Source organism: Barbatula barbatula (assembly GCF_947034865.1).
Source record: "Barbatula barbatula genome assembly, chromosome: 21".
NCBI classification, from domain to species: Eukaryota; Metazoa; Chordata; class Actinopteri; order Cypriniformes; family Nemacheilidae; genus Barbatula; species Barbatula barbatula.
In genome coordinates, this window is record NC_136784.1 from 2,437,237 (window position 1) to 2,463,145 (window position 25,909).

Below are 25,909 nucleotides of genomic sequence, written 5' to 3' on the forward strand. Positions count from 1 at the left end.
CCATTAATCAGACTACTTGCATGTCTTGCCCATCAAAAGAACGAACGTGTGTTTGTTGAGGCTCCAGTTGATCTTGGATGGATGTGATCGGAGAGAACCAGTTGATACAGAGTTGATACATATCTGGAAAGACAAGGCCGCAGCCGGGCACAAACTTAGGGGTCCGGGTGAAGAGAAAAGAGAGAAAGCTCCGCCCAACGGACGAGACGGTGGTCTCTTTCAAGCTGTAAGGATGTCACATCCTACAGACGTGAATGGACCAATCAGGAGATGGGAAAGTTAATGGTCTTTGTCTTCCAACATTTGTTTTGCATGTTGAAACTGATTGGATTTTCAGTAAGAAAACTACTAAGAATTTAATCAAACTAATATGAAATTAGCTGCGAAAACCAAACAAAAATTTACATTAAGGAAATCACAAATGCAGCTCATAGACCCCATGATCTACATATCATCTTGGTTAAATGAGTAACTACAAATATAATAATTCTAGTAGTTCACTACACATTTCAAACTGTCTTCGATTAAATTATACAACAAAGTCAAACTCTGCTTTTTTTCAAACCAAGTTAGTTTAAATGCTACCTTAAATGTTAAAGTGAAACCAATTTTTTATAGTTCACTTGTGTTAAAACTGATAAAAACATCAGGGATGAAAATGGGGGAACACGGGGAACCGAGCCATTTTACAGCTCTCCTTAAACACTACAAAAGCTGGAAAGAAAATGGTTACTGTGAAGATTTGATCAATCAGACCCTATTACGCAAAAACTGGATTAACCGGATCAACTAGAAGTGTGAAGTCACAAACCAGCTATCAACGAAACACTCATCTGAAGTGCTTTCCATTGACGAACAAAAGAGGGTCATGCCATCCGTAATCTCCGGGAATTCAAATTGTTCCTGTGACTGAACAAATCTGTCAAACATACAAAAGGAGGTGAGTGAACTTGGTTATGGATGCATTAGTCTGATGTGATACGTTATCATCATATAAACGAATTATATGTTTCTGGATACCTTCAGCTATAATATCTTATTAATAATCCAAGGTGAAAAACTTTAGCCTTTAAATGAAACTGTGGTATGGTGTAATATTGCTCTTTGTTCATGTTTACTATAGTATTAACTATAGTGCATTGATAACTGTAGTAAACAATACACTGGTAAGACTAGCCTATTTTAGAAATCTGATACGGATTACTATGGGGTCTAGTAGCCTAGTTTTTCTCATGTGGAGACGAACCGATTTAACGATTATAGGCTAAAATTGTCTACAGCTTTATTTTAATGATCTCATTTGTCAGCTTTCACACTTTATTTCATGAATGATTATACATAACTTTCTCTCCGTAGGTCGACTTATATCGCCAATTTCTGGCGACTCCAAACTCCAGAGAATGAAGCATCGTCACCGTTATATGACTTTTCTCCTCGGCTTCACTTTTTTCCTGCTCTGTTATAATCTTGAAAACTCATTGGTGATTTTAGGATATTTTCGTCATGTGTCCGAGCCCGCTCCGTGCGCGTGTGGCACCTGTGCGCTGGACCGGGGGCGCGCGGACTGGTTCAGTGCGCGTTACACACCGACGGTCCATCTGCTGCTCAACAGCAGCAACAGCGTGTTACGCGCAGACGTCTTCGGGTGGTGGAAGGTACGTTTGCTGAAACTTGTGTGTAACCGGGAATGAATGGCATCGAAATCTGTTGTTAATTGCACAAAAAGTCGTATGGATCACATGCATTTATTAACATGAGAACATACAGTAGGCCTATGGAGGATGTTCATGGTTAAAGATGGGCAGGGCAGCAGTTCCAGGCGTGCATTCCATGACAATGGATCGGGAGAGTAAAAGAAGAAATGAAAGTCTAAGATGAGACTAATAAATTTTTTATGATGTTTAGCTGAAATCTGGAACATTTGGTTGAGTCAAGATTAGTCTTTTTCCTGCCATTTCTTTTATATGGAACGTGTGGACATATGAACAGCTGTTATGATTCATATCAATTTAGTTAAACCACCAAGTGTTTCTCTCATACATGACAGCAAAGCTGTTCTTTTCTCCTCAGTTGTGTAAACTGCGGAACGTGGCTTTTTAGGCTACAAAAAACAATGGCTTGAATACAATGGCTATAAAAACATCTTTTGTGTGACTCTAGTTCAGTAGGTCACGATAGATTCAAGGTCCTAAAGGTTCAAACTTGACCTGATTACAAACACATAGACAATCATAGTAAACAATTGAAGCATTAGAGCATTTCTTATCCCCCTGCTAAATAATAATGTATTATCCTTCTGTTCATTTTTAACTACCACGCAGGATCTACAAAATGTAACACGTGTTGCCAACTACACAATGATGGTGAAGGACCTGTTTCCCCTCTTTCTGGATAAAGAACACTACTCAGATGCTGGTCCAGACCGCTGCAGAACCTGCGCTGTCGTCGGGAACTCTGGGAACCTGCTGAAATCCCGTTATGGACCTCTCATAGATTTAAATGACTTTGTCATGAGGTACAATAGCACGTCTGACTTTAACTTGATGGTTTCTTTGTGTTGATCACATGCACGAAAAGGCTTTTTTATCGCATTGGAAAGAGGGTCCTTTAGATTTAAAAAAAGAAAGAAATTGTTCTTTGGGAACCTAAAATGGTTCTTATGGCATTGCTGTAAAGAAGTTTTTGTTGCACCTTTTTTTTAAAGAGTGAAGCACAACTCCTGCCAAAACCAACACAAACTTGCTTTACAAAGAATGCTATCAAAGATCATTAAACAAATGCTGCTATATGGGTAAAAAATAACTCCCATTTGATAAAGTATTTGAACCTTATTTCTAAATTTCTAAATTTGAAATAAATCAATTTGCTGTGTGATTTTCTTCAGGATAAATGAGGGTCCAACCAAAGGTTTTGAGAAGGATGTGGGTTCTAGAACCACTCACAGGTTCATGTACCCTGAGAGCGCTGTGGATATGGATAACTCGACTCATCTGGTGTTTTCCCCTTTTAAGATTCTGGATGTGGAGTGGCTTATCAGTGCCTTCACCACTAAAAACATCACAGAGTAAGATTTTCTGATTATAATGATAGAACGTCCAAAATCTACGGCTTTACTCTAACCAAGGGAGGCTCTTATACGTCACCATGAAATCAAAAACAAAAATGTTTAAATTTTTTTTAAAAAATTGTATTCGTGTGCACTTTAAAAACATTAACAACAACATATCTGTGATGTTTGTCTCGGCCTGCGGCTGGGACTATACTGACTGTCAAGTAGCCAGGATTCCAACAATCCAATCAATTCCCAAAAGATGAAGCCGTTTCACACGGCTATTGGATTGTAGACTGTATATTGATAGTGTTTGATTTTAGTGTTTTAATTAACACTCTTTCATCAATTAAACGTTCCTTTAGTAACTGTTACTTGAATTGTACGATTTCTGAGCTGCAAGCGTCATCAGGCCACATTGCAAACATAATCGTTTTTTCAAAGATTTACCTCAATCAGATACACCCGCCCACAACAGAGACACGGTTTACATTTTCTACAAGTTTAAACTATAATTGATGAATCTACAGAAGAAATTATTGTAACATCAGCTTTAAAACAAAACATCTTGCTGTAGGTGTACCTATAAAACCATGAAAGCATTTGTTAAGTCATTTAAGAGGAATTATTAAAAAACAATAACAGGGATATTTCATTTTAATTGAAGTTTTGATTTGGTCTCTTCTGTTTGTTCCCAGAACATATAAGAAAGTGCCATCCACAGTAAAGGCAAATAAGGACAAGGTAATCAACACATATTTTCTTCAAATAAATACATTTACTTAAAACAGACGATGGTTTTGTTTGTTCAAATAGGATAAAGGAGAAATCAAACTCTTCCAGATCACAACATTATAGGAGCTTATTCACCAGTGTGTTTCACAAGGGTCTTGTTCTTTTCTGTTTAGGTGATGATACTCCACCCAGAATTTATAAAATATGTCTATGTGAACTGGACGGAATGTCATGGAAGATATCCGTCCACAGGTTTCCTAACGCTGATGTTCGCTCTGCACATCTGTGATGAGGTAAAACATTCATTATACGTCTCAAATAAAAACACATTTTTTCTCAAGAAACTGTGTGTTTAGTGATTCCAGTGTGACACTGGTTTTGTTGTGGAGTGAGGTTTGTTTAAGATTCACGTCTCCATTGAGGATTTTAGAACAAGCTGCGTATACAAAAACAAAGTAAAAGCCTCTGCTTTTATTGTAAATATTCATTTCATTTAGATGCGTCACTGGGAAGCATGCAGTACACAAATAACTTTATATACGTAACTCAACATTTACTACATTTATCGCCTCGTTGTTTCTTGTTTTTTTTTTGTCTCAAATACAAAAGGATAAAATACACAAGTTAATCGTGTCCTAAAGCTCTTTTTAATGATGAAGACAAGAACTCCTTCTCTCTCACAGGTGAAGGTTTTCGGGTTTGGAGCTACAAAAGCTGGAAACTGGCATCATTATTTTGATGAAACAATCACTCCATATGTGAATGAAAGTCATGCGGGAGACTTTGAATATCAGACAGTCCTTCGTCTTGAACAGGAGAAGAGGATTGTGATGTTCACCGGTTGGACGTGAACTTAAACGATTTCGAAAATGTTACCAGAACATTGTGTTGTTGTTGCATTGCAATATTGAATTTTGTGTAGCAATGGACTTTAACTGAAACATCAGAGCTCTTTAAAGGAAATAATTTCAACATGACGTTGATGTTTTTCATAAAGGTGGGGTTTCAAAAAACCTCAGGTATTTTCAGCGATGTGTATTTAAGGTGATTTTGTATAGCTAGTCTTTGTTTTTTTCAAAACAAACCCGACAGGTTGATCAGGACCTGCTTAAGGTGGATTGGAAGATTGTTGCACTCGTTTACATGAAAAATAAAATGTTTTCATCATTTTTATATAACCAGATGAGGCCCAAAATATAAACCCTTTATTTATTCTCTTGATTCTTGTTGTAGGGATTGTACCGTAAATGTTGATATCAGAAATCAATATGGCTTGCCGTTATAGTCCTGACAGCGCAATGACTATTGAGGAACATCAAAACGATGGACTGATCAGGATCAATATTCCAAAAGACGTTTTATCTGCTATAAATTCTCAAAGAACATAGAATTGTTTTGAATTTGTTGTTTTGTAATTTATGAGTGTTTGTTTACTTTTTATTGTTTGTTGGATTTTATTGTTTGAGCTTTACATTTGTGTTCATTGGAAATAAAAGCTCTGGGTAGTTGTTCTCCATTGTGATAGAGATACATTGAATCTCGGAGATGAAACATTATACATTGAAAAAATTACAAGCAGCTATTTGAGATTCGTTTTCTATAAAAAAATCTCAACGTAATTTTTTGCATTAATATGAAGTCTTGTCACTGTCTTGCGATGCGTGATCGTATAAATACAATTGTTCTGTTTAATACAGTCAAAGGTTTATTGCAAGTATTAACATCAATAGCTCAATTGGAACGCAGCAGTATACCTAAAATGCAAAAAGTATCTATAAAGACTCAATTGGGAGTATGGTGTTAAGTGCACTTGAATTTACAAGTACACTTGCAGTCTGAATACTTACTATATAAATCACATTGTATATAATCACAGAATGTGTGTAAAAAAACAATTTCAGTTCAAAAGAAAGAATATCATTCACTGACTTGTAAAAATTTAAAATTGATCAAAACTCTAGCCTTTACCAGACTTGAGAACAAAACAACAACATCTTGGCCAGACTTCTGCTCAATCTTGTTTATTCCACTTGTTTAAAGATCAAATTCAGTTATTGACAATCATCACGTTCTTCCTTCACATACTTTGCATCGGATCCAAACATTGCCCTTGAAAATGATTCATTAAAACCACCAAAAAGACTCCTTAATAGCACGAATAAACGCTTTAACATGGAACCCTTCATGAAAGCATGAAACCCCGTTTCTCTTTTAAACCGAAAAGGACACTCGGAGCTCAGAGCTCACTTCAGGGTTTAAAATAGAAACAAAAGTGAAGAACTCTCCACACCTACTCTCTTTACTAATGGTGGCTTATACAAAACTCCCCATTCGGGTTAAGCACTTATCTATTTTGAAGAACGAACACCGTGGGGTGTCTATTTTATTGTTTAAAAACTTTCTGTAAAAACCCAGAACGCAAGCTTTGTACAAGTACAAGTTCCAGTAACTGAAAAGAAATCCAAACACAGAGATTTAGCAGTTTTAAAAGAGATAGCTGGAAAAGAGTCCTCAACATTTAGAGCCTTTACTCCTCTAGAAAAATGTCATGATAAATATGACCAAAAGCAAAGTGTAAAATGGCAGTAAAATGACCTCCAGCAAATTGAATGTGCCAATAATAGACTGTGCAATAACTACAATAAACCAATCTTCACAGGCTTTTTGTTGTATCTCTTCTGACGTAATTTATAAATAAAAATAGGAAAGGTGTATACAGATGTTTCACTGCAAAAACATGTTTGAAATGCGACACGTTCATGCCAGACATTCTGTTTAATCATGATATACCGTAAACCAACGTTTCGACATAACAGCCAAAAACATTAGGAAACAATATATGAGTCCTCTTGGATATGATGCTGTATGATGAGGCTTGTGTTCTTTTGTTATTGGGCCTGACATTGCGCTTCTGGAAGAAAAAGGTCAGTGTTTCAGTGAACAATGTGTCATTCAGGTTTAAGAAGCTGTTTCATCCTGTTCGTATGTGTATTTATTTGCATACTTTACTCTATTCAGTATGTCCTCAAATGTCTCATGTCAATTACTAACAAGTACTTTGTTTACATTGTAATCTTCAAGCATCCAATGAATCTTCATTCCTATCAAAGGCACAAAGAGCTTTTTATAACATGTTAAAATATCTGTTTCCTGATCCATTCTAGCCACGTCTTTATATATCTGTTTGGGTTTCATTAAGAAACATTTTATTTACAGAAATATTGTAAAATCATGCTATAGTGCCAGATTGAAATCCGGTGAATATGCACAACACCTAGTGGACATATGGACTTATGTGTAACAACAAACTAAGTGAAATGAATACAGCTTCATAAATAAAAAGTGAAAATGTTGTGTAATTTCTGGGTTTTTGAGATGATGATTTCAAATGATTTTGTGTGCAATGTGCACTATTATTTACCACAGTCATAGTATACCTGTTTCAGTATTAAAAAGTATTCATAGGAACATTAGAATATCTGGGAGTGTAAGTAATATAATCAGAAACCACATTTATTCAAAGATGATTGTGTACGAGTGACTTATAAAGATGATTTAATGACTTAATGTTACAATCAGTATACCTGTTTAATGATTATTTACAAAAAAATAGTTATATAGCATGTTTAAGAATACTTTTCAACATTTTATAGCAATATAAAATCCAGTTATGTCCGTGAGACCTAGAGGCCTGAGGTCTAAAGTTAAAATAAAGTTCAGAGGATGGGGTACAGAAAACCTATAGGTACTTTCCTCTGACCAGTGTATTAAAAACCACGAATGAATAACATAAACATGTTTCTAAAGGAAGCATACATGAAACAAATGTTATCTTTAAGTTGAATGTGACTTTAGTGTGTTAAGAATTATTGTGAATATGGTCAAAAGTAATAATATTATAAATGTCTTTAAACATGAGAAAGATATTTGAAGAGTAATGTACCGCACCCTTAGTTAATATGAACAAAGAAAGCTTCTTAAAAATTGTGGTTGTGGAATTTATTAAATTCAAGGGAGCCAATGGCCAACATATATGGGAGATTTTTTTACAATGTGACATTCCCCATACTTCAAATTGTTTTCTTTCAATTAAATGTTGGAATTGTGTAGATTTTCAAAATAAAAGATCAAAATGAGAAACAACCCAAATGTATTTGTACACCCTTCTTCGCTCATATTTACCAAGGGTGCCAAAATGAATGGAGGGTGTATGTGATGTAAGTATATATGAATCCACCAGCCTTTCAAATTCATGATCTTGAAGCTTTACTAATCTGAACAAGTAGTTAGGCCTATATGTTGTTTTTATTTAAAATAGCTCATAAACTGTAAACTTAAATGTGCACCTTATTTTTAGTTAGTTAAATTAATAAACATTCAATGCAGAAATATTATATTTTAGTGCCAGATGTCCATTGAACATGCACTCCCCCTAGTGAACATATTTATGAATTTATATTATTTGTGCAAACTGCGTGAAACTGACACAGATTTATTAAGAGAAACAAAGACAATTTGACTACATTTTTTTTCTTAAATAAATTGTTACATTTATAATTTTATACAGTACGTGTATTGCAATATGGTTTAGTGATGTTATTTGTGTGCCAGTTCATTTAGCGTATCCTGCACATTTGTGATTGGGCATTTTCTATTATAGAGATAACTTATCTATTTATGCTCATATTGGCCATTTTTGTCGTCAAAACATCATCTTTACTAGATTCCACTGGAACTTCTAAACAAAAAGTTACGGCTCTGTGGTCACTTGGTAGTTTATCTGGGAATATTTCACATTGTGTTGCTAGCTCAATTTATCGGTCCATCAATGAGAAATTGTCCAGTATTGTTTATTGAACAAGCCCCTCACCTCTCCAAGTTGGCCGTGTGTATTTTCTTCCATCTGAGACATCAATGTACGGCCAAAGCCTCTTGAACATCTCTCTCCGCATCTGGTGGTAATTGCTTCTATAATGCTTCGTGTCCAAATCAGAATTCATCGTAACATTGAAGTCTCCACCACCTATAGCAACTGTTTTCATTTGATGTCTTCCAAAAACTGGTTTCCGGTGCTGTCGTCATGGAAGTAAAAGCTAACAAATGTGTATTTGTGGCCTCCAATCTTGGCACACACCCCAATGTAATTCGCCTCATTCAAAAAACTTAATGTGCGGTGTTAATGATGATAGCATCACCATGGAGGCCAAAACGATTGCAATGCACTGCAGTATCATGAGTTCTGGACTACATGTTGCTTTTTTCCCCACATCTCAGTTTTTTACAATTACATCCCCCTTGATACTGATGGTGATAAGTGAGTTGTTGCGTTTTGCCATGATGATGTTGTGTAGTTACCTACGATTCGAAAAGGAAGTCACTGAAGTGGATTAAAGCATAATGCACAATTCTCATCAATTCTTCACTCATATTATATATTAGCAAAGGGTTGAGCCATCCACAAACATTGATTCTGTCTAACAGGACAATAAAATGATTGTCTAATAATCTCCCGAACATATACATTTTTGTGTTATCGGATAAACAGAATAAATGATTCTAAGGCACTTCCGATGATATGAGCAGTACAGGCATCTCCCCTTCAGTGAGAGAACTTTGTCCTTTATGTTGCCTGGACAGCATATAAACATACAGAACTATCGTTTCCATTAACACCACATAGAGCAATGAGATATAGGCTCTCTATATGACAAAAGTCTTCATACTAGTAATTTTATTTTTATTTGAACCCTCAAATTCTGTTTGAGTTTTTCGTATCTCTCAATCCCACACCTGCGTGCACCGAAGTTCCTGATGTCGGTGTTACAATTAAAACATGAATTAAATAAGGACCTTTGCTTGTTCATTTACACGGTATTCACATGATGTTTGAACTACAGGATATAGACTGTAGACTTATACACTAATAAAAATGAATTGCTGAAAAACTATTCATATAACATTCGGTCAGACAGTGATGAGCACGGCAACAATAACTGAAAAACACACAGCTCTTAATAATATAGTTATATGTTTATTCATTCTGCCATATTCATTTATATTGTTAATTGTAAAATAAAAAAGTACAAGAACTAAATTAAGTACAAGGTTTTCCTCCTGATAGGTCATTTATTCTCTAACGCTCAGACCGTGACCTCCAATTGTAAATGTGTCAGTTTATCCCAAAATCAGAATCCACAAGTTAAACTCGCTCATTGATAACAAGAGCACAGAGAACCATGTTGATTGAGACGGCGCTGTGACAGCAGTCGGATCAATGTGTGTTGTGTGTGTATGAAAGGATGAGAGAGACATATAGAAGAAACAGATACAGGATTATTATTATCAGCAATGTTTTCAAGTCCGACGGACGAAAGGTGGCAACGAAAAAAACTGTTTTATACTGAACTGGGCAGAGATTTCTAACTAAATCCTTGTTGGAGTTAAATGTATTGAGGAACATTATTTGGTGTATTTCTGACTCGTTCTCTCGCGAGATTAAAAATCTAAAATGATTTGCAGACAACACATTTCATCAAATACATGTCAAGAAGGATGGATGTTAAACACACACACACAGAATACCAAAGCAGCGAGAAAATCAAACCAAAGTGGACAAATCCTGATCTGACCTTTGCAAATCCTTTGGTTGGCGTATCCAAATCTCCACCGAGAATCCTGCGTGACATTTTTTCCACATTTCAATTATATTGTAAATCACAGAATCAAATGGTGATTTGAGACTTTTGGACCTCACTATATTTAAAGAACAAAACTATAGACCCCAACGCAAAAGATACCAAGCGTATGAAGAATAGAGCGTTAACTTTTTCACGAAAGGAAAATTCAATATTTAAGAACAGAGAGCATCATGTATACAAGGAAATATCTTGATAAGAATCTAAAAACAAAGACAACTAAGTAGGAATATACAAAAATAAGATTAACAACAAGAAGGTGGGAAAAAATGAGCGGTTAGTGCCTCACACACACACAAACACAATGACTTTCAAACACTAGTGGTTGTATTTCAGTTCATGACTGGCGAAACACGTCTCTGATTCCAAACCAATGCATTTTATGTGCTGCGGACAAAGCCGACGACTTGAAAAAAACAAGCAAGATAGGTACAAGACATCACAGAAATAAGCACCTGATGAAGTCTACACGGTTCACACTATAGGCAGTAAGTATATGCAACAAAGAAAAGCTTTTCCGAAATACACAATTACATTCTGTGGGATTCTAACCAGATGAAAGAACTTTATCTAAAAAGTATGGTAAGAATGGTCAATGTGTTAACCCCAGATCTTCTTTATGGCAACAGTTGTCTAAAGTATATCCCGCGAGTACTTTTGGAGGGAAACTGAATATAAATTTGTGCAAAAGTGGTTTATTGTAACTGCGACCGCATCACTTCATCCAATACCATGATCACGATCACATGAAGTTTTTACATAAACGAAATGCCACCAAGGTCACGTTTGTACTTTATAAGGCCCTATTGAAACAATCTTGCAAGTTTGAGAGGGACAGATGTTTATTTTCAATAAAGGTCATTATCTAAACTACAAAAAAAGAAAATCCACGAAACAAAGAAACTAACACTTTCACAAGAGGCCTCAAGCGCTCACCAACTCGAAAGAAAAGCAAAACGGAAACGATTACAGTCGCGTTGAGAACAAGCACACACAAACAAAACATTTTAAAACAAACGCTTTTCATTGTTTTTGTGATGGGAGGACGTCATCTCATAGATATAAAGCCGAACCATTGTTGGGGATTCGTCTGAGTCGTATGCGAGCACACTGCGCATAAAAAAGTTCATGGTTAATTTGTTTGTTTGCTTTGAACAAATCCTAAATACCGAACCTTGGTCGCCATAGTTATAAGTGACATTTTCACAAGCGTACACTTCAACAAGTGATGCTGTAATCTCTTTTTAGACATGACCAGTCCTGAACGTATGGATGCATGCGGAATATAGCTCACATTTGTCCTTCTTGGCTTTTTAAATTCGTATCGGCGGATGCGTCTTTCCTAACATTCAAAGACTTTCTTAAGTGCATAATGGTGAAAGAGAAAAAAACACCTTCATTTGTGTTATCCAGACATCCAACCTGCTTCATTCAGCCGCTTACATCAACCCCTGGTCTCCATCAGCGGACGGCCACCTCCACCTCTTACAGATAACCAAACAAAACTTGGAGGGGAAACAAACGAAACAAAACTTGGAGGAGTATCATTTCATATTTAAGTAGAGAGTGAAAGAAAGAGAATGCGTGTTTGTGTGTCCATACATGATCAAAGCAGTTTTTTGGGGGGTTGGCTTATAAGTAAACAACGTTTAATCTGTGTAGGGTCAAAAAGAACGTGCAGAGCAGATTGTTTCCTTTTAATGTTGTCTCGGCACAATCTGATGTGATCCGTGGTGTTGTATCGAGCAGGAGCCACAATCTTCATGCTCTGTTTTTTTTAATGAACAAAGACGCTCCCCAAATCCATACGTGAGTTTGGTATAAAGCCACAGGAGGGACTGTAGTGTTGGTTGAAGCTCATGAGAGTATGACCGGACGTGTCTCTCCTTTACTTTCATTAGATCTGACCGGGGACCCACCAGCATGTGCTCTAGGCAGATCAGGGGGAGGGGTCAAGATGCAGTCTGTTATTACATCATAGAAGGATGCAGCAGCGGCAGAATCTCTGACGGCTTCCGCCAACCGATGGAGGCGGAGTTACGGGTGCAAAGTAGGCGTGGACTTTGATGTTGGGTAGGTGAGTCTACAGAGAAAGAGGCGAAAAAGGGCACAAAATGTTAATGCGTTTTTTTCTTCTTCAAACTTTAGAATTATACTAAACTTATGAAATGGGAATAATGTGGTCAGGATCTAATTTGTGATCTTATTGGCTGCTATTTGTACAATATTTAGTCCAAGACATTTATTTCAAAACCATTTTTAACAAAATGATTTACGTTATAACTTGAAGTATAACTTCAAATTGAACATTTGAATGGTAATGTACATGTATATAATATATGATTGATTGATTATGATGTATGACTTGTTTAAATTCACTACAGTAATGCACAACGTATCAAATATTTTTTCATATCCAAAATAAAATGTTCACTTTCATTTTTTAATTAATCAAATGAATCTATATGATTTAATAAAACACATTATAATTAAGGTAATCTATAAACAAAAACAAATATTCTGGCTGAGAGTAATATCGATATCACAATGTGCAATATGCGTATCAAAAAGGTTTGCCATAACTGAATCACTATGGTACCTCAAATGTTAGTCACATCTTCTTTGGTTTTTAATATAGTTTCACACAATTTAAATTGATTTTACACACTGTAAGGATTATTTTATTGCATGTTGCACTGCACTTACTTTATCTAAGATATTGCATTTTTTTAAACATTTAACTTAAAGGGATACTCACCAAAAAACAAAAATTCTGTGATCATTGATTCACCCTCAGGTTGTGCCAAACCTGTGTACATTTCTTTGTACTGATGAACACAAAGGAAGATATTTGTAAGAATGTCAGTAACCAAACAGATCTCATCCCCCATTGACTCCCATAGTATTTATTTTCCCTACTATGGCAGTAAATGGGGGATGCGATCTGATGGTTACTGACATTCTTAAAAAAATCTTCCTTTGTGTACATCAGTACAAAGAAATGTATATCAGGTTTTGAACAATGATGTAAGAATGATGAACTATCCCTTTAACAAAATTCCTGACCATAAATCGGAGAAAAGCGTTGTATTTAGTGATTATTATTATCTTGAGTTCATTCATTTAAATGTTCAACATCCAGAAACACAAGCTCAATCACATGTTCTCTATAAGTGAAAGACAGCGGTTGTGGACTCACCCTCAAGCGTTTGATGCCCGCGCGGGTGATCTGCTGGCAGTCGTAGAGCTCGATGCGATCCAGGCTGTGGCAGGTCTTCAGATGCTCTAAGGAAGCGTCCGTGATGAGCGGGCAGTTATCCAGCTCGATGACCTCCAGCCGGTCGTGAGCACAGGGACCGCTGCCCAGCTGTCTGATCCCGTCATCAGTGATCAGCTCGCAGTGAGACAAACTCTGACACAAATCACACAACAGCATGACATCATGACATGACGTGTGCTGTTTGCGGAAACACGCATGATGTGATTTTTTCTCATCTTACACTTAAGAATTTGGCTATTAAAATAGATGGATGTTAAAATATACAGAACTTTTTTTATAATACAAATAATAATCTGAGAATATTTCTGCTGTGAACTTGATCTCTGATATCATGGAAAATTATACAAAAATGTGTCTCTGGTTGCACGACAGTTTTGATGTCTTATTTAATATTTTACCAGAACTTGGAGTCGAGGGCAGTGTATAGATAACTGGATGAGCGTCCCATCTGTGATCTACAGAAGAAAGATTACGATTGTATCAGAGAGACACATTTGAAGCCTGATGGGCAGATTTTGTTCTTTATTAAATCCTAAAATATTACTTATAAAAGATGTCATCTACACATATAAAACTACACATTCGACTAACCTAAATAATATCACTATGAAAACAGCAACGCATTATCTCTCACCTGTACACACTCTTCTAAATCCATCTTTTCGAGTTCATGACAATTCTGTAAAAAAGACAACACGGAGTGATATAAAATACATTTGCTGTGGGGTTTAATACGTGCAAGATTTCATTCTTTAAGTGTCTCACCCGAGCTAAAGAGGTAAACCCGACGTCTGTGAGCTGAGAGCAGCGAGCCACTTCTAATATTCTACATGAGACAAAGATATCAATCCACATCCACAGTCAACTTTCAGTTTCTGATCAACTTGTGATGTCTTACGATCGATCAGATGTGTGTTATGTACCTAAGGCGAGGGCAGTTTTGGCCCAGGGCATTGAGAATAGCGTCTGTAATGTTCGCACAGCCCGACACGCACAGCGACTGCAGCCGATGACACCCTCGACAGATGGTTATCAGACCTTCATCTGTGATCTGCTACTCGGTTTACACACAAAGAGATTTCTACATGAGGAATCCATTCACCCCCTGATCATAAAATCTGTTAGCGTTAATGATAACCAGTGTCATGTTTTCCTCAACAGAATCTATTCATTCAAATCATTTAATGTCAAAATGTGTCTGTCATTTTCATCATTCTGTGGTTGGCCTTGTTTTTAAATCCCGGTGGGGACTTAAACCTGAATGCACACCAACTCATGCGGACTCCTGTCACCGTGGGGACCAAAAAAGAGGCAAAAGGCAAAAATACTAATGCAAAAGTATTGTGTGTGTGTGTGTGTGAGTGTCTTACTGAACACGTCTGTAAGTTGAGCGTGACCAGCTCTGGACAATGTGCTCCAATATGCTTGAGAGCCTCATCTTCCAACTAAATAAAACACACAACATAAGACCTTTGGATGAGACATTATGTTTCGCTCGCAATAAAATGGCAACCCAACTTGTAAACATGCCTCATGTGGTTACATCCACATGTCAAAAATTTTATTTCATTTGGTTGAATCAATTAGTGACCACATGAAGTCACACCAGGAGGAGTGTTTGATCCGACAAAATAGATCCTAATGGAGTGTTCACACCAAACTTGGTAAATCGCCAAAATAAAAATGTTATCATGTCATTCAAAACATGTACTGTATGGGACCCACTTGTTTTTTTGGAACCCAAAAGAAGATATTTTGCGAAATGTCTCAGTGGTTTGGTGTCGATACAGTCAGTGGCGCAGAAATGGCATATGCAGGTGTATTTATTTGCACTGGCAATGTATTATATATATGTTCAGTAGGAAATTTACAAAACATCTTCGTGGAACTTTACTTAATATCCGAATGATTTTTGGTAAAAAGAAAAATCGATCATTTGGACCCATAAAATGTTTTGTTGGCTTTTGCCACAAACATTCCTGTGCTAGTCTGGTTTTATGGTCCAGGGTCACATTTAAAAAAAAAAGGTATAATAACTAATTTTACTCATAAATAATTAATTCAAATAAATACAATCTATAAATAAAATAGTTTCATGGGTAAAATATCACAATTTAATGTCAGAATGTATAAAACGGCAAATCGTCGTAAATTCTGTAAAAGACTAAGGTAAAGCGAAGAACACAGGTGTTACCTGTGTGCAGCCCTTAAGGAACAGGCATTTGAGACCTGGACAACATCTCACAAGCGCCTGTACGCCATCTTTGGTCACCTGGTCACACCAAGAGATGTTCAACTGCTCCAGTAGAGGACAGCCCTCACTAAAACAAGAGAAACAGACGCTTCAGAGACGTTCAGCCAGCACGTGCTCATCAACTGAATGACCTCTGACCTCAGTGCTTTGAGAGACAGGTTTGTGATCGAGGTGCAGGAGGCAAGATCCAAGTGCTTCAGTTTGGGACAAAATTTACTCAAGCTGTTGCACGTACTGCAAAGAGAAACCCAGAGGTTTAATACACATCAACAAGAAGCGCACGACATCACGGATGCTGGAGTGCCCCCACCTGTCAGTTATCTTTGTGCAACCGTTGAGGCTGAGCAGCTCGATGTTTCTGCAGTTCTGAGCAAACGTTCTGGCAAAAACATGTCACGATTAATGCTTATAATAAAGCCTTGGTACAAAAGACGTTTGTTAAGAGCAGAGATCTTAAAGATGCTAAGACGTTTTTCACCTGAGCGCACTGTCACCAACTCCGAGACATCCTCTGAGACTTAACTTTCTCAGAAAGCCTCCACAACGTTTTGAGATGTTCTCCACCACACGGCCCTGTGAAAGAACTGGGTTTTAGCATCTCTTAGATATTTCTGTGAAAGCAATGTTTTGTACGTTTCATTGCTTTGAAATTATTTCTCAGTTTCTGACCTCAATGTCCCTCTGAAAGTCAAAGAGGTCAATACGCTGCCAGTTACTGCCATCCAGAGCTAACAGGTTCCATGACTGAGAAACAGACATGTAAACAAAATTAAAAAGAAAAACCTTCTACAGAAATACCTGGTTTGCTTAACTGGCTTCTGCATTAGGCGCAAACAACAAAGAAAATCATCGTCATTTACCCCCCAAAAATATGTTCACACTCTTGTCATTGCAAACCTGTACGACTTTCGTTCTTTCTTCTGCAGAACAGAAAAGGAGATATTTTGAAGACATAACCAAACAACACTGAACCCCATAGACTTCCATTGTATGAACATAAAACCGAGACATTTCTCAAAATATCTTCTTTGGTGTTCCACAGAAAAAGAGTTACAGGTACTGAGTGACATAAAGGTGAATACATTTTATTTATTTAGAGCCCTGCGACTAATGGTACGTACTCGTGAGACTTGTGCACAGCGGCAGAGTGTCACTACATCCAGAAATGAGAAAATTCTGCAAAATAAAAAATGAAACCAAACATCAAGTCATACGATCTGTCTGCTATAAGGACAATAAAATACGGAGTTTAAATGGATTATTGGGAAAGACTTTACACCGACCGTAACAACAGCTCCTTTGGCAGCTTCTTGTTGATGAAAGCCTCATCATTATTGGAGAACATCTGAAGAGAGAGAGAAACGTGCCATCATATGTGTTCCTTATAGCTTAATGTAAATAACAACATTCTTGTGTGAACGATGTGAAGCTGCTGAAAACGAACAGCACATTGTCTTATTACATTACCAGACGAAACTACTCCATAATAAAACAAGAAATATAATCAGAAAGAACCGCTCAGAAGCCAAGGTCAAATGTCTTTATATTCAAAGCTGCTTGGAGAACTTTCCAAAGTCAACATATAATGTCTGTAAAGGTTTACTAGGCACACATTTATAAAGCACATTATGAATGAATATATATGAATGAAAACACCTCTGATAAAAATAATTAACGCATATTAGGGCTTCTATCATTCACTTAAAGTACAATTATTAAACCATTTGGTAAATCAAATGTAGGCCTAAATATTGTTTACAAAATCTAAGCTAAACAAAAATTTGAAATGTTGCCTTAGCCATTTTGACCCCCAAGTCTTTTTATTTTACCCCAAATACTAATTAATGTTATGCATACGTGTCTTTTGCATTCACGTTGCGTGCATTCGCATTTATAATACGTCCGTCTGAGCGGCCATAGCGTCCGTTCCGGCCCCTACCGACAGCGGCCCACCGGGAAAACGCCCGGAACGCCAGATGGCCAGTCCGCCCCTGCCGAAAATGTGTTCTGTCTTTAATGTCACAATGGTCAGATTTGACACAGAAACAGCATAATTGTTACTTCACGCCTTTATTCAGAAAATAAAATGATTTCAAAATAAAGGTCCTGAGTTTTGTGATCTACACCTGAGCTGGTGCCTTAGCTCAGATCAGTGAAGCCTACGATTAGTTGGAAAAATAAACGAAAGAAAACAAGTTGACAAAAAGATTGAATCCAATATTTGGTGTCAATATAGCATATCGAGTGACTTACAAGCTCCATTTGGTAGGCCGGTCATTTTGACCCCTAAACACCACAATTGTGATTCTGTGCCATATTGTATGAAATAAAAGCATTTCAAAAAATGTACTTTGAGCCACTATGAGCGGTTGGACAAATTTAACAATGTCTTTAGTACTTTTCTGGACCTTGACAACAACCATAACCATGATGTCTATGAGGAGGCCTGGAAATCTCTCAGATGTCACCTAAAATATCTTTATTTGTGTTCCAAAGATGCCGGGAGGTCTTAAAACATGTCGAACGTCATTTGGACATGCGATGAATGAACTACAGTGTCCTGCACCAACTAGTAAAAAATGATATCTGGTGTCTGAATAACTTTCGGTTTGACTGTAGCTATAAAACACAACACACGCCGGTGTTCTTAAAGATGTGTTGGCCTTATAGCCTTAGCAGGTTTATCATCGTCTCATTGAACCACAAAACCTTTTACCATGTAGTAACAAGTGATACAGATGTCCTGCTGAATAATTCAGACAGGACCGGATGTGCCTCTTTTTAAGAAGTAACTACTGCGGATACAAGAATAATGAAGTAGATATTGTTTGTGCATGGTAAGTAATGATGCAAGCATGGCCTCGGTTTCTATGGATTTACTCTCCATTTATTTGCTTAAGGAGCAAACGTAGATCAGGTTCAGATTGTGTCAAACCAGGAATGACAATCTACAGTCTCACCTGAAATACTGTGTATAGTTGGAGGGCTTTATAATTACTATTATTATTTAGATGTAAAAAAAAATATTTTAATGATCAAGAAGAAAATCCAATTGCTACTGGTAAAGAAATAGTCACAAACCAACTATGAAGTACGTTCGCATAAAAACCATACCCGATTTAAAATAAAAATGATAAAATGTCTTTATACGTACATACTTAACATTACAATTAAACATAACAATGACTTCTTGGAAACTTCTTGTTATCTCATCTGTCATATAAGTTCAGAAGACTTTGGAAAAAGTGACTTCCTGTTTTACACAAATGGTTTCCTGCTTTCTGAGTGGTCCGGGTACCTTCACAGGCTGTAGTCTCACTCAGAGTTATGACACTCGCATAGACGTCCGCTGGAAGAATGTTTCACGGAAGTAACTCGTGTCATGGAGTGACCAATAGTTCCAAACACTGCACTGAAGCCCATTCATTTCAATGTCTCCCAAATGCATTTGCTGTTCAGTTGGTGAAACAACGACATGTTTATAAATTTTAACAAGTTGGCAGACATATACCGTATCTTATATTCCCAAATATAGTTGCTGTTGACTATAGGGAGGCTCAGAGATGACGTATTTTTGTTTGCAAAACTCGAAAGCGAGTAAGCATTTTAGGACTTCTGGTTCCTTCGCTCCAAAGTCTATGGGCTTTTTTAACGGGTTTTTGGTCAATCGCCCGAAATAAGTTCTGCGGTAAACAAAACCTCTAAATATTTTCAGGTTTTATTCTATCATTTAAAACACAACAATTTTAACCCGCTTGTGATTTTTTAAAGCCTTTTTGTGTCTTAAAAATGGTGGTGGTGACGTTAATATCGAGCGACTTTATTTTTTGTGATCTTCCAAAAGTCTATGGGAAAAACGCAAAGGCTTTTGGTCGACGGAACCAGCACGACTCAGGATACGTCATCTCTGAGATGAGCTCCATGTGACCACACGGTATGGAAGGCCATTTAGGCAGAAATGTCTTTAGACGTAACGTGTACAGACGTTAGACGCGTCGATGCGTAATTGCGTGTAGATGCGTAAACCCACAACTTCCGCTGTCAAACTAAAAGTCACATCAAAAAATGTAGCCCTTACCATATTTCATTTTAGCTACACTTTCCCTTTGACTCTTTTTATTTTGCTTAAAAGCATGGCGAAAATGCAGTTTAATATTATTATATAAATAATTACATTTATAATTACTAAACATAGTATTTTGTGGAAAAAACTCTGTTTTGTGTACTGGTTAACCAATACCATATGCTGCATTTAGTTTGCATTTCAAAACATAAATTTTAACAAAACATATTATTCACAATGGAAAACTCAGTATATAGAGTGCACTTATAAAACAAGAAGGCATAGGTCAAGCACCAAGAGAACATGATCAAACACAAATAGGGCAAGACTCACAAACCAGCAACTAGGCAATGAATTGCCCTGGCAATGGATTTTTTTGACACTTTAGTCACTTTTAGGGAATCTAGGGAAATACCAATAGATGTCACACTATACAAGCGAGATGAGAATTACGCTAAGTGACACTTATGCACGCATGTTGTTTGTAAACTTCAGCTCTGCTTTCAATACCGTCATCCCTTCCAAGATAATTGTCAAACTTGGAAACCTAGGCATTAACAACTCTACCTGCAATTGGATTATGGACTTCCTGACGAACAGGCCTCAGTTTGTTAGGTGAGGCCACATCTGCTCCACCAACACCACCCTCAACACTGGTGTACCACAGGGCTGCGTACTGAGCCCCTTTCTCTACTCCTTTTTCACACTCGACTGTAGGCCTGTGAACGGATCTAACTCCTTCATCAAGTTTGCAGACGATACAACGGTGATTGGTCTCATCAGCAACAACGATGAGACTGCATACAGGGAGGAGGTCCGGCACCTGGCCACATGGTGCTCAGACAACAACCTGCTCCTTTACACCTCCAAGACAAACGAGATCATCGTGGATTTCAGGAAGGCAAAAGGAGGCACACACGACCCCATCAACATTAATGGGATGGCTGTTGAACGTGTTTCCAGTTTTAAGTTCCTGGGGACTCATATTTTAGAGAACCTGTCCTGGACCACCAACACCTCATGCCTGGTCAAGAAGGCTCACCAGCGTCTCTTCTTTCTGAGGACACTGAAGAAGAACCAACTGTCTTCAACTATCCTGGTGAACTTCTATCGCTGCACGATAGAGAGCATCCTGACTAACTGTGTCACAGTCTGGTACGGGAACTGTTCTGTTGCTGAGCGCAAGGCACTGCAGCGGGTGGTGAAAACAGCCCAGCGCATCACAGGGACTACACTTTCTCCCATTGAGGACATCCAGAAGAAACGCTGTCTGCGTCGAGCTCGCAACATTCTCAAGGACTCCTCTCACCCCACGCATAGACTGTTTACTCTCCTGCATTAACTGCATTAACTCATCTTCTGGACTGCAACCTATTATTAACTCTTATACTGCACCGTAACTTTAATAACCGCATTAACTCATCCACTGCACTGTTACTTCAACAACTGCATTAACTCACCTATTGCATTGCAACTTTAACAGCTAATGTCAATTATCTATGCACACTTAAATCACTTGCACTATTGTTTAGTCTAAATTACTATCTGCTCATATCCACCTGTACATTAATGTTCATAGTGTTAATGTTCATAGTATATAGTCATCTGTATATATTATTCATAGTACATACCTACTGTCATATTTTCATAGAATATACCTACTGTAAAATATTTTCATAATCCATGCCCACTGTATAATATTTTCTCAATATTGTATTCTGTATTTATTCTAACTGTATATCCTGCATTTGCTAACTGCACTTCTGGTTAGACCTAAACTACATTTCGTTACACTGTACTTGTACATGTGTAATGACAATAAAGTTGAATATAATCTAATCTAATCTAATCTAAGTGGGAACACTGTGAGGAGTAGCAGATCACTTGGCTGTTAAGGGGAAAAAAACTCCACATTATCTGACATGCAAAGATGTACACATTCTTGAAAAACGCGTCTTCAATTGTTAAGAAAATTTCGCAAAGCCATTGCTTTTCCTTGTCTACTTCTACCGCTTGTATTTTGAAATGCTCTCTTTTTCCTTGTCCTAAAATTATGTATTGCTGACGCATCCGGTACGTATCCGGAACTAGGACCATATGCAATGCCACGCATAAGGGCACGTCACGTTTAAATGCATTATTCATGAATGACACGTGGCCACGTGAACGATGACGTCACGGCTATATGTTTAATCAATTTTATGCAAATCCTTCCGTTTTGGGGCTTACCATTGGCTAAACCAAAACGTCTGTACGCGAAATTACGTCTTTAGGCGCTATAACGCGACGTCTAAAGACATTTTTGCCTAAATGGCCTTCCATAACACGGCGGCAAGATCTAGTGTCGTAACTCTTTTTTTCGAACAGCTCAAGTCTCACTTATCTGACATCCAAACCCCATTTCCACAGTAATATCTGAGTCTGAACACATACATAAATCAGTCCTGTGGCCAATGCTAAGAGTCATATCCTTGTTTTATGACAAACAATATTGTAACAATAACACAAATTATTCACCATGCTGAACCATGTCCAGATAATCACAACGTTACTAAAAACAGAAGAGGCCTTTAAACAATGCGAAACTTTTTAAATAAAGTTCAAACACAGTACTGTACAGTCATGCCAATGAGGAATTGTAGATGAAAAAAAACCCTACAAAGCTATAAAAATATGTAAAATATAGTTTCTATTCAAAATTACTCAGTATATATTAAATATGACATTTTATACACAGACCCTTCGCAAAACGTTCATAACCGGCGTTGTTGACATAACAATAGGTGTATTTTTTTATATAAATATAAATCCACTGCAAAACGAAAACATACATTTCTAAGGGTTTCAGGTAAACCATCAGCTGGCCAGTACAAAAACCAGTACAAAACGTATTTATGTGTGTTTGGGCCTAATATCCCTAGTAGGATTTAATGGTGTGTTTTTTTTTTGTTCCCATCTACTAGGCAACATCACCAACAGAGACCATTGTAGTTTCGCACCAAAACATTTCCTATAAGAACCAGTAAAACCACTCGAGTGTCTGTGATGGTTTCTATCGTTTTGTTTCCAGCAGGGGGGTTATCTCCTACATAAGCTCGAACCCAACTACGCCAGGGATCTCGACATAATGCCTCTGTTTCTAAACTTAGCTGCCTACCTACACAGGCAGCATTCTAGATAGCAGTCTAGGTAATAATCTCAGTAAGTTTTGAAACACGAGCATCACTTTGCGTGTTTAAAAACAAAGCGTATGTGTGCGTACACAAGCGTTACAAGTTGTGTTTGAACGTAAAGGCCTTCTCATGTGCTGCTTTTGTTTTGGTCGGTTGTTTACACTGCGGGCCTACCAGCATTATCCGTCTCGACCGCTAATATAATCTCGGTTCCATGAACCCATCTTGTAAGTATCTGGTAAACATGTAAGTTGTAACTGTTGCTTCGCGTGACACGAGATAAAAACACGAAAGTGCATGTAATGGCTCACTGAGCGTTTGGCTCGACGCAACTGTAACGTTTATACAAACGGACCAAAAAGTAGACTGTGTGGTAAAACCCAACCTGATGTATCTCTCTGACTTGACTCGAAACACAAGTTAACATGCTAACATTGACAAGTGGACATTTAAAGTCATCCGATTGCGGAAGCTCGGCCTCTTCCACCGTAACCAGCTGGAATCGTCCAGTATCGAAGCCTTTTAAGAATAAAAGACGCAAAATGTGACGCGACGATTGTTTACATCGACATGTCAATGTGGGAATAAACAGTGGCTACTCGCCTCAAAGCGACTCCGCGAGACGCCGTTCACCTCCTTGCCCATCCCGAACGGTGCCGACGTGACCGACTCGGCAAACCGGAGAGGAAAGCGCGTCCGGTTATTAAAAGGGAACGAGTGCGTCGGCGCCGCTGGTTTCCGTCGAGCTCATGTCTTGTTTTCGGTTAATTTCCTCGAGGTTGCCGAGGGCGAAGATGCAGAAGAGCCCCAGCGGTGGAAGTATGAACAAATCGAGCAGATCTCCTCTCTCTGTTGCGCGATCACCCCCTCCCCTTTACCGAGACGTGATCTCACAGTTTCCACGGTTGTTTATAACCGTGAACTGCGCGTTTTGGCGCATCTTGTACATGCGTATCGCGGTTCCATGGGTGCGTAAACATATCGCAATAAACAGGTCTTACAGCTGCGTCGTTTATGAGATTGACCGTGTGTGTAGGCCGTGTAACATTGTGATTGTCTGCGGACTTGATCCGGGTAGAAAGTATATACTCGTTTAACATTATCATCATTTTGTTGTCACGGCAACAACCTATCATCAGTTGTTGTGCGCGTAATAGGAATGGGGAGCTCCAATTCAGAAGCGGAAATCACTGATTTATAATAGTACACGTTAAGTTCGTGGGCTTAATACATTGTGAATGATGTATCATGATTATAAAGCATAAAGATGATTGTTTTGTCGTGGGGGTCGAAGTATACTGCACAGACTGCAAATCATTTGTGTTCGTGTTTTTGTTCTGCGTCTTCCGGGTATGGTTCGCCGGACCCTCCCCCGTCGTCGTAGCCAATGGAAACACAAGGAAACAGTTCGTCATTTGACGACATACTGGTGGTAACACGAGGCAGCGTTTTCCCAAACAAACAGCAAGCAGTGTGTTATAGAACTACAATTATGCACAATTTTTGATAATTTACATTAAATCAAAATTGCATCTTCGATCTACATTGTTTGCACGTAATATTTCCAAATGAAATAAAATCTTACCCGTACATTTAGCCTGACGAGACTGTCTTAAAGCGTGCATTTTTGTGACATACAACCAGCAAACTTTACATTTATACGACTTCTTACTTTTTATATGTATTTTATCAATGCGTGCGCGTCTTTTTAAAATGTTAAAGATTTATGAACTCGACTGTGATTCATTCCTAGTTGTTTTGTGATGTCAAAAGAACACGATACGGATTCATTTAGCATTCGGTAAATGACAATGCGATTGAAAATACATCACATAACCCCAATGTTATCAACCCTTCACTGGCTACACATTAAGACTTTAAAGTTCTTTTAATAACTTATAAAGCCTTAAAGGGTTTAGCACCTACCTACCTAACAGAGCTTCTATCACACTACAACCCATCACGCTCTCTAAGATCTCAAAACTCAGGACTTTTGATAACACCCAGAATAACTAAATCCACCAAAGGGGGTCGAGCTTTCTCATACGTAGCACCTAAACTCTGGAATAACCTTTATTGTGTAATTTCTGGGTTGTTTTGAGATGATTTGATGATGCTTTCACATGCAAAGTGCAGTATTATATACCACAATTATAATCTAACTGTTTTAGTATTAAGAAGTATTCATAGGAACCTTGGAATATGTGGGAAAATTAGTGGTATGATCAGAAACCACATTTAACCAAAGAAGAATGACTAAGACTATGCAGTTGATTATGCAATGATTTAAGGGCTATGATCAGCATACCAAGCCATAATCAAGTATCATTTATTTACATTTATCAAACATATATATTTACACTTATGATTTAAGAGCACAACACTGTTTTATTCTCACTAATTATATACTCACACTTATGGTTTAAGAGCACGGCAGAGCACAGCATTTTAAAGATTCAGGGTTGTCTAAAAACGCATGATCAACACTTTTTGAAAACTTGAACACCTGCACATACACCACACACACTTTTGTGGACAAATTTAATTAAATATAACTTATCGCATGCAGCAAGGAAGCCTTATCGCTTGTAGTCAAGGAAGCCTTATCGCATGCAGCAAGGACGCCAGCTGAACAAGAGTTCACTAGGGTGCTCAAACAT

At 37.7% G+C, this 25,909-nt stretch overlaps 2 protein-coding genes across 4 annotated transcripts; one reads left to right on the forward strand and one right to left on the reverse strand.

Annotated features, from left to right (window-relative positions):
• The first annotated feature begins 736 nt into the window (after positions 1 to 736).
• LOC306910009 (CMP-N-acetylneuraminate-beta-galactosamide-alpha-2,3-sialyltransferase 1-like) lies at positions 737 to 5,483 on the forward strand. Of its 2 annotated transcripts, none has more exons than XM_079484213.1 (7): positions 737 to 940; positions 1,357 to 1,655; positions 2,322 to 2,515; positions 2,885 to 3,064; positions 3,748 to 3,793; positions 3,958 to 4,077; positions 4,468 to 5,483. In XM_079484213.1, exons 2-7 carry the CDS (start codon positions 1,401 to 1,403, stop codon positions 4,633 to 4,635), a joined length of 963 nt encoding a protein of 320 aa, XP_079340339.1. In that variant the 5' UTR covers positions 737 to 940; positions 1,357 to 1,400; the 3' UTR covers positions 4,636 to 5,483. The 2 variants fall into 2 exon arrangements, with proteins under 2 accessions (XP_079340339.1, XP_079340338.1); XM_079484212.1 differs by lacking the exon at positions 737 to 940 and adding an exon at positions 959 to 1,052 and having other exon boundaries at positions 4,468 to 5,365.
• A 4,312-nt stretch (positions 5,484 to 9,795) lies between these two features.
• Positions 9,796 to 24,308, reverse strand: fbxl20 (F-box and leucine-rich repeat protein 20). Of its 2 annotated transcripts, none has more exons than XM_079484728.1 (15): positions 23,853 to 24,308; positions 17,297 to 17,358; positions 17,135 to 17,189; positions 16,683 to 16,757; positions 16,492 to 16,586; positions 16,324 to 16,392; positions 16,152 to 16,247; positions 15,954 to 16,080; positions 15,130 to 15,204; positions 14,683 to 14,813; positions 14,525 to 14,585; positions 14,394 to 14,438; positions 14,158 to 14,214; positions 13,679 to 13,891; positions 9,796 to 12,562 (listed from the first exon to the last, which is right to left on the reverse strand). In XM_079484728.1, exons 1-15 carry the CDS (start codon positions 23,892 to 23,894, stop codon positions 12,455 to 12,457), a joined length of 1,311 nt encoding a protein of 436 aa, XP_079340854.1. In that variant the 5' UTR covers positions 23,895 to 24,308; the 3' UTR covers positions 9,796 to 12,454. The 2 variants fall into 2 exon arrangements, with proteins under 2 accessions (XP_079340854.1, XP_079340855.1); XM_079484729.1 differs by lacking the exon at positions 23,853 to 24,308 and adding an exon at positions 17,871 to 18,409.
• Positions 24,309 to 25,909: the final 1,601 nt, after the last annotated feature.